This window comes from Mastomys coucha, unplaced genomic scaffold (genome assembly GCF_008632895.1).
Source record: "Mastomys coucha isolate ucsf_1 unplaced genomic scaffold, UCSF_Mcou_1 pScaffold20, whole genome shotgun sequence".
NCBI classification, from domain to species: Eukaryota; Metazoa; Chordata; class Mammalia; order Rodentia; family Muridae; genus Mastomys; species Mastomys coucha.
Window position 1 is genome coordinate 18,271,046 of NW_022196903.1, and position 9,063 is coordinate 18,280,108.

The 9,063-nt window shown below is 36.6% G+C and overlaps 1 protein-coding gene across 4 annotated transcripts in view; it reads left to right on the forward strand.

Annotated features, from left to right (window-relative positions):
• Window positions 1-9,063, forward strand: part of Ptprz1 (protein tyrosine phosphatase receptor type Z1) — a 178,770-nt gene that overhangs the window by 95,923 nt on the left and 73,784 nt on the right. For all 4 annotated transcript variants that reach the window (XM_031381263.1, XM_031381264.1, XM_031381265.1 and 1 more), the window contains exons 7-8: window positions 2,132-2,289; window positions 2,433-2,583. In XM_031381263.1, the coding sequence (XP_031237123.1) occupies window positions 2,132-2,289; window positions 2,433-2,583 (309 nt within the window). The remainder of the gene's footprint in view (window positions 1-2,131; window positions 2,290-2,432; window positions 2,584-9,063) is intronic.

Consider the following 9,063-nt stretch of genomic DNA (forward strand, 5'->3'; position numbering starts at 1 on the left):
TTCGAATAAGGGAGGGATAGAATATGATCAAAATACACTGCAAGAAAAAAATTAAAGAAAAAGAAAAGAGGAAAAAATCATGTTATAGAAAAGCAATAGTTTGTTTAAAACCAGTGTAAAAATGCAATTGGTATTTTTCTTGTATTGTTATCGTGCACAGGGACTTTGATTAATTTATCTATTAAGTTGAATGGTCTTTAAAAAATGTTTCTCAATATACATGTTGAATTCAATTTATTTTGAATTAATGAATGTAGTATATGGTAAAAATAATACTAAATTTAAATGAAAAACAAGACACTTCCAGCACATTAAATTGGTTCTACATCGTCTCGGAAGATAATAAATGCTCTTCACTGCAGATAAGCTTACTAATTTCCTGCCTAACAAATTCTTATCAGTGTAGTTTTCTTTGTGCCCTTAATTATTCTTCTTATTTTATTCTTTAAAGGATTTCTTAAAAGACAAGTGTTTATTCAGAATACAACATGCGCTTCTTCCCACAATAGTAGTATTTTTATTACTTATTATTTTTCACAATATTTGAGATTGTTCTCTATTACAACTGAATTTTCCTTAACTGCCATTAACAGTATTTTTGTTGTGCTTCCCACATACCAAAGTGTTAAAGGAATGGAAATATCCTGATATATGACAACAGTTCGTCAAAGAGCAGAGGAGCATTCCTTGGTATTGAGTTTGAAATTACAAAGATTTCAGAATCCAAGGAATGCTGGCTCAAACATACTTGACTTTCTTTTTCCCATTTTCCCCAACAATAATCACTTAATTACTTTTCCAAGAGTTTCCTCAGTCTCTTGCTTCCTTTAAAAATATTTTTCAGAGTCACCAGATAGTTCTTTTTGCAGTTGCTGTGGGAGTGGTAGCCATTTTGATCACTGTTGACTTAGAGAGCCCGCTTTTTAAAAGTAGTATTTAATTGAAATAGAATTACATCATTTTCCCTTCTTCTTCCTTTATCTCCCCCAGGCCATTACATGTGCCCCTTTACTCTCAAGTTGATAGCCTCTTTTTCTTGTCACCGACTATCACCCACATTTACATATATATGAATGTGTGTATGTATGTATGTGTGTATATGCAAAAATGTATAGAAATACAACCTGCTGAGTATGCTTTTGTCGTTTGTGTGAGTGTATATGCCTTTCAGGGATGGCCACTCTTCATTGGATAAATAATGAGGGAGCTAAACCCTGGGTGAGGTTATTTTTCCCTCTCCCAGGACTCATGGGTTATCTATGGTTCTTTGTCTAGGGGTGAGACCTCATGAAATGTTCCTCCTTTCAGGTTAGCATGCTGGTTATTAGTGTCATCATTACAGTCTTGTTCCCACAGTCATTTCTGGAAGGGACTGTTTCCCAACCAATGTCTTGGTATTCTGGCTCTTAAAATCTCTCTGCCTCCTCTCTGTGATATCCCCTGAACCACAAATGCACAGCCCTGTGCTGTCTGCAAATTGTGATGATAACAATTCCCATAAACCCTAAGAGCTTTTCTTCTCAACAACCCCACCCCATTTTAAAGAGCATCTCCTTAACTAACCCACGTAGCCCTCCAGCTCATGAGCCTCTTCCTCAGCCCCATAGGTGCTGGGATGAAGTCATGGGCCCGCTCACTCAGCACATGTTTGCTCCCTTTCCTTCGTGTTTAATATCAGAGAAAAGTGATGATATGACACACCCTTGTCTCATTCTTTACTTCTAGGCAAAGCTTTCAGTAAGTTACCCTTAAGCCAATGTTCTCTGTTGGCTTTCAAAAATAATCTTTAACACAATAGATCTTTGTTTTTGCATTCTGTGAACTAAAATAATTTTTTTCAAAAGATATAGTTGATATCTATTGAAGTAATCGTATATTTCTTTACCTCTTTATATGAGGGTTCTTTTTTCAGCATCATGTTGGAAGATAAGATATTTAGCAACCTATAAAAATATATTTAAGATAATTTGTAGTATGCTCCCTCTATATACACACATGTATATGTATGACAGTCTTGAACTTCAATTCTAATTAAATATATAAGTAGGAATGTGTCCTTGTGCTGTAGCAAATTTAATAACTAAGTTCCAGTGTCGGGATTCCAGCTGAGCTGTGTATCATTGTTTCATAGGAAAGCAGGCTGCCTTAGATCCATTCATCTTGCAAAACCTCCTGCCAAACTCCACTGACAAGTATTACATTTACAACGGCTCATTGACATCCCCTCCCTGCACAGACACCGTGGAATGGATTGTTTTTAAGGATACAGTTAGCATCTCTGAAAGCCAGGTAATCTCACAGGTTCACATAATGAAGTAATTTGAAGCTATGGTAAAAGCATTATTTTGTAGCTTTGATGCTGTGTATCATGTTAGAGCACTTACCAAAGCTTTTGAAGCAGGCATGTTAAATGATTTGGTCTTTTTTTCCAGCTGGCTGTATTTTGTGAAGTTCTCACAATGCAACAGTCTGGGTATGTCATGTTGATGGATTACTTACAAAACAATTTCCGAGAACAACAGTACAAGTTTTCCAGGCAGGTGTTTTCCTCATACACTGGGAAGGAAGAGATCCACGAAGCAGGTATGTATTGAAATATCATTTTTTTCTGTGCCCCTCACAGACTCAGCAGAGATGGTTATTTTGGTGTGGTGGGAAATACACAAGACTTACATGGCTTTTGACAGGTTTAAATTGACGTTTCTAGCTTTGGGCAAGCAACTTGAATGCCGTGAGTCATGGTTCCCACATCTACAAATGAGAATTTGAAAACCTCACTCTTCCTTTAGGAATTTTTTTTAACAGCTGAGGAAAAAACAGGAGCTGGTAAATAAAAGCACGTTTTCCAGATCCCAAGACAACTTAGGCAATCCAAATTCACTTTATAGCATATGCTGGCCTAAACACTACAGGAGAAAAAAGAATAAGAAGCTGATCTGATCTGACATTGGAGTGTCACATCTGGTAGGGATGATTATGGTATTGAGCTGGAGACAGAAAAACAGGAGGTTAAGGTACATGCACCTGTGTTGATAGTTCCAAGAAAAAAATTAAGCACCTACTATACTGCATTACTGTTAAATAAACAAAAATGTCATTGGTTTCCTTTTTGGAGCAAAATAAGTTTGCCTTTGTCATAAACAACCAGTGGCTCATGCCTTGAACCCTAGAACTTGGGAGGCAGAGGCAGGTGGATTTTTGAGTTCGAGGCCAGCATAATCTACAAAGTGAGTTCCAGGACAGCCAGGGCTATACAGAAAAACCCTGTCTCAAAAAAAAAAAAAAAAGAACAGTAGAAAAAATGGTGGGTGTTTGGGTTCCTTGCATGTGTTCTGTGCCTTTTCTGGCTGCCAGTTGAAGAAATAGTTGAAGTTTTCTTCATTGTGGTGTATTAAGACTTGCCAAACCAGATTCTCTTCTTTTGATTTCTGCCTTGCACTTAAATTTTTGTCATGAAGGATATTAATTTAATAATCAAATTCTCTTTAAATTAATGTTCATGCTCTTATTATTTTGATATAATATTTAGAATTGTTTGTTATCCAACAAAAAGCATGACAATATTGTCAAATAACTATAGCTAGTGTGACCGTAACATTCAAAGAAAAATTTAGTACCTGGAAAAACTGATTTCTATAGCTATAACGAATACTTTAATAGTCTCCATAATGAATACTAGGTAATTGCTTAGAAAAATGAAAATGAACCTAAACTACTTCTCTTTCTAAAATACAGCAGACAAAACAAATTAAAAATATGACTTCTTTTCCATTACACTTTAAATTGCATTTTATCAAAACTCTGGATGGAACCTCAGTTCTTTCAGAATAAGCTCACAGTCTGTCATTGAACATAGGGTCTTTCATGCTCACTGATCCTAATGCTAATCCCTCTTCTGCAAGGTTTCCTCTTTCCCACTAAACTCTCTGAGGTCCTCTGAATCAGGGAAACCCATTCTCACAGGTCACACTGAAGAGGTTTTCTTTATGCCTCCTCATGCCATTCCCTGCTGTCCTTACATCTTCTGTTCTCCGCAAATCAAGCAAGGCATCCCTCCACTCAGAGACCATCTCTTATCCTCACTATGTGTGAATTTGTCCCAGGCATGGGACTACTCTCTGGTAACATCATAACCAGAAGATCAAGATATCTGGACTATGTTCAATATGCCCAAGTATAAGTTTCCCTGTAAAAACCAGACGGTAACAATTGTCTGTGTGCATGGATCTCCCATGGCCCTCTAAGCCCATGACACAGCTAAGTATTTTGTCTTTACATGCACTTCTGAGCTAAACCAAATCATTGAATATTCAGTTGTCTGAAAGAATCAACTTCCATATACTAAGAGCATGACGCTGCTTGATAGGTAGACTCTGCACTGTTCAGTGTGTAATCCACATGTAGCTCTGAGTTGCTGTAGGGCAATATAGTTTTCATAATTAAGTTAAAGACCTCTTACTAGTATTCACAATTAGCAAATAGTAGCTACCAACTATTGTGTGGTACTCCCTTACCTTGAACCAAAGTGTATTTATACTTAAGTGTATTCCACTTAAGCCTCACTTCATGATGCTGGCCAACATTTTCATGGTTTACAGTTTGGGAAGCTGACACTTACTGATTTGTCCCAGTTTACACAGCTAGAAAGGGGTGATGTCAGTATTTGACCTCAGGTATTTCTAACTTTCAAGTCTGCCATAGCTTCTCTCCTCTTTGCCTAATACTTTGAAAGGAATATAATTTTGTAATAAAATCAACGACCTTAAAAAATAAGGTCAGACAGAGACACTGCAGTCTCCATGCTCCTCGGTATTCCGCACTACAATAATTCAGTGAAGAGGTTACTGCGGAAGGCAGGCAAGTCTCACATGGAATATACGGGCATCTCTCTTACTCCTGTCAGCTGTTCATGGATGTTGTCAGCAGCATTTTTAAGACTGTCAGAGTAATACATATCGCATATTTGTCATTTTGTTTGAACATAATTAAAATAGCAGACCTAACTAGGGAAGGGCGCTATTGGAAATTCATTTAAATGGGGGGGCCTTCTGCTTCCTGTCTAACTGTAAATGGACCTTTCTCCTGAACCATCCTGGTCCTATACCTGCAGTCAGGCTGCTTTTCATTGCCTCGCTTCAGAGCTTATGCACCTGCCTCGCTTCTTGGTAGATTTTCACCTTTCACAGCTTACTGTCATGGAATAAAGGACAGTCACTGTCCTGTAGGTACAGCCTTCTTCTTTCTTGATAAGTGAGGAACAAAAGAGAGAATTAAAGAATGGGTTGAGGTTCACTTGTTCCTTAGCCTTTCGGGCTACAAAGAACATGGCTTATTGGCAGCAGGCTCAGCAGAGTTGAGTAGATTTAGATTTCCAGACAAGCCAAAGCCAAGTTCTTCTCCATTTAATAGCCTTTGAAAATTTTTAAATGCTCAGAGTCTTCAAAAGCATGTATAACATCCAGTCCAGATTCACGATAAAAGACAATTTCAAGAGAAGATTTTAATTTTAAAAACAGTATCTGTGTCATAATAAAATTAAGAGGTCATTTTCTCGGGGACTGAGTAAAAGATGCAGTGAATCTATTCACTCTCTCACTTGAACTATGTCACTATTCAGTTAAAACTATATATTTAACAATAGCGTATATTTAACATGTAAAGATAATTATATGGTAATCTTACAGATTCCCATTGTATAATATTTTGCATTTGCTAGACTTATAAAAAAAGTGAGCTATAAAGCTACCTGCAGTTGAGAGGGGAGACTTGGGGAATATTTCGAATGGGGGCCTTTACTTATGAGCTGGGACAATTCGTTTTTACCATGGCGGCTCACATTGCAGTAAGCATTTAGTATTATTTCCTTTGCTGAGGATATCCCTATGATACTTTTCTTGATAATGAATGGACCAATTCCCTTCTTTTTGAAGCTGAATTTGACAACAATTGAAGGTAGAATCCAGGTTTTAATTTTTATTAAATTTAATCTGAAAATAAGGCATTTTTGTGGGGGCTATTGTTAAAGTAGAAAATCTGAGTAAGCTCACAAAAGACACTAAAAATTCTTTTTAATGTTATTATTCAAAATTGACCACTGAAAACTCAATGTGCTTGTAGATTTTTCACTCCAATGAAAAAACATATTGCATCTCACAATGGTAACTACATTACATAGTGATACCAAATGAATCTCTAAGAAAGCATTTAAACTGTCATATAATATTCCACTATTTAGTGAAAATTTATAAAAATCCTTCCCTCAATCTGGACATTCAGGGTATATTTTTACTTTCTACCTTTATAAATTTCTAATATTGTCATTTTGGTTACAGCAGAAGTAAAAAGTATGATAAGAATTGTCAGAATCTTGCTCTTAATAAATATACCATAGATACATGTATTTTCAGAATACATACCAAATCATGGCCCAAAACCATGACTCCCTGTTTTCAAGGGCGCTCTGAGATGAAAGCACAAGCCATATTCATTTTTACACTAATAGCAGCCTTTAAGACTTCCCTTTATCAGAACACCAGTGCTCTGCTTTTCTGCTTCGATATAAGGCTACCATTTCTTAGAAAGGCACTTCATTTGGAAATCATCAAGTGGACATGGTAGCATCTAAGAATCGTAGGATTTAGTAGAACCATCTGATAGGGGAAGGCTTTTTAGTAGAGGCTACCTTCTAAATAATAAGTACTATTGACAATTTTTAAATTGTCACATTTATTTCCAGCCTCTCAAGTACCATATTCTTTCTTGTTCTTAGCACACTAGCAAGACTCTCCCATTTAGGAGCAGGGGCTCATCGAGAGCATGCAGAAAACACAATCTGGGCTCCAGAGAGCAGAGAATATTTACTTTCAAACTCAACACCAGTACTTGATTATACGAGTTACTGATGTTATAAACCACCATGTCTTCACCTATAAAATGAGAAGAATTACAGTTGGTCTCTTTAGAGGGTTGCCATGAGACTCAAACTGAGCTCAAATTGGCAATGCACTACCATGCCTTAGATGAGTGAGCTGCACATTCGGTGACTGACATCCTTGTCATGTGTCACGTGCATGAAGAAACAAGAAATCACAGTGAAGTAATAGAGCTCTGTAAAATTTGCATGGTGAGCACTTAAAATAATTTGTTATAGAATTATGGAATGTACTCCAAGTGTTACCTATCACTGTAATAAATTTAATATAAAAATTTTACAGCAGTAGAATATAGTGTGCTTTTCAAGACAGAGAGCATGTTGGGAATATCTTTGGAGCATAATGTATCCAAATCATGTAGCATAAGGCAATGAACTAAAAGATATTTTCTACCATTTCCTGGGAAATATCATTATGAATTATACATTAGCAAACCTACTTTCTGGGAAGTCGGTAGTTGTAAATAGCGTTTGTTAGTATCACACCTAGATAGCACTAGCTCTAATTATAGTCAGGAAAGAAAAAAAAAAAGATCATTTACTTCTTAGACAATTATGCATTACAAATTAGAGTGCTGATAATGCTGGTCCCAATCCCTGGAGAAGAGCATGAAATGTATGCACATGCACAGTCAACAAATGATGACTTTTGCCACTCCCCTAGGCACACCTACCTGCACTTTCTTACCTTTCCACATTTTTGCCCATAGTTCATGCAACTCAGAATATGCTCCCTCCCTCCTGGCAAACTTCATGTGTTTCAGTACACACCCTAGAACAAGGAAGGCAAAGGAGAACTCAAGCCTAGCTGTGCCCTCTACATCAACTTGATTAACAGAGAGAATTGTCATGACCAAGAAGTTCAGTTGTCTTTGTCCTCCATGTCTTTTCTGCCATCTTTTCTTTCCCTGCCTTTTCCTTTTGTCTTCAAGATACTCAGAACATTGCTTGGTAATTTTCTCATTTTTTTCTTTATGTAGTAGATGTTCTGCCATACAATATAATAACTAATTAACCACAAACCTTTATGAAAGCTAAATGTGACACTCCACAACCTTAAGTGGATACATGTGGCTTTTGATGAGTCCCATGTGGTCTGAGTACCAGTTGTTTATTTGGTGCTGGCTTATTGTGCATTTCTCTGTGAATGAAGTCTAGAATTTACTAACTAAAGACACATGAAGCTTTCTGAATGTCAGTCTTAGAAATCTATGACAGGGATGAGCTTCCAATGGACAGGAACAACAGCAGCACCTACATGCTAGTACTAACCAGAACCAACTTGGGTGGAGGGTTGGAAATGATTTTAATCCAGAACAGATTTGTATCCCTGGTGAAGCTGACCTGGTAGGGAGTCCCTTTGCCTATGAATGGCACATAAGCACTTTCTAGAACTCTATATGTTCTTCAGGAACCAGGTCTCCTATTTCAGCCACTCTTGCTTAAATAATGTGTACCTGTGATCCAGATTGATCCACAAGTTATACTCATATAACTTGTGGATATGACATGAAAGGCAACATTTGCTTCCACTAAAGTTGATGAGACCTATACAAGGAAATTATAATTCTGTTACTGATTAAATTTGTATTAGTATGTATTTAATATCTAAATGCATACTGATCTGAAAAGGAATTTTAGATTTTCAGTCCAGACAATTGGCAGATTTAGTGTTTATATATTTCTAATAAAATAATTACCCAAATTTCTGGAGAAATTATTCAGTGGTTACAAGAACCCACTACTAAGAGTGCCTAATAGGCTTACAAAGGCCCTGGGTTCAATTCCTAGCATCAGTGAAGGTCTACTCATACCCACCTACAATTCCAGCTAGAGGGCATCCACACTCCTTTCTAGACTGCACCATTGCCTTCATGCAGTGTGAACAACTCCACACAGAGACAAGCACACTACATAGTCATGTAATCTAAAATAAAAATAATAGGCTAGCTAAAGGTTTGTATTACTAAATTATTGCTTATCAATTAATAAAAGGGATTTTTTGAAAGTTTATTGATTTTTTTGGATGTGCATATTCACAAATGTAGTACATACTGATAGGGTTTTTGTTGTCATATTCTTTAAAATTTATAAAATATTATAACAATAAAAATGAGTATTATAAAAGTTGT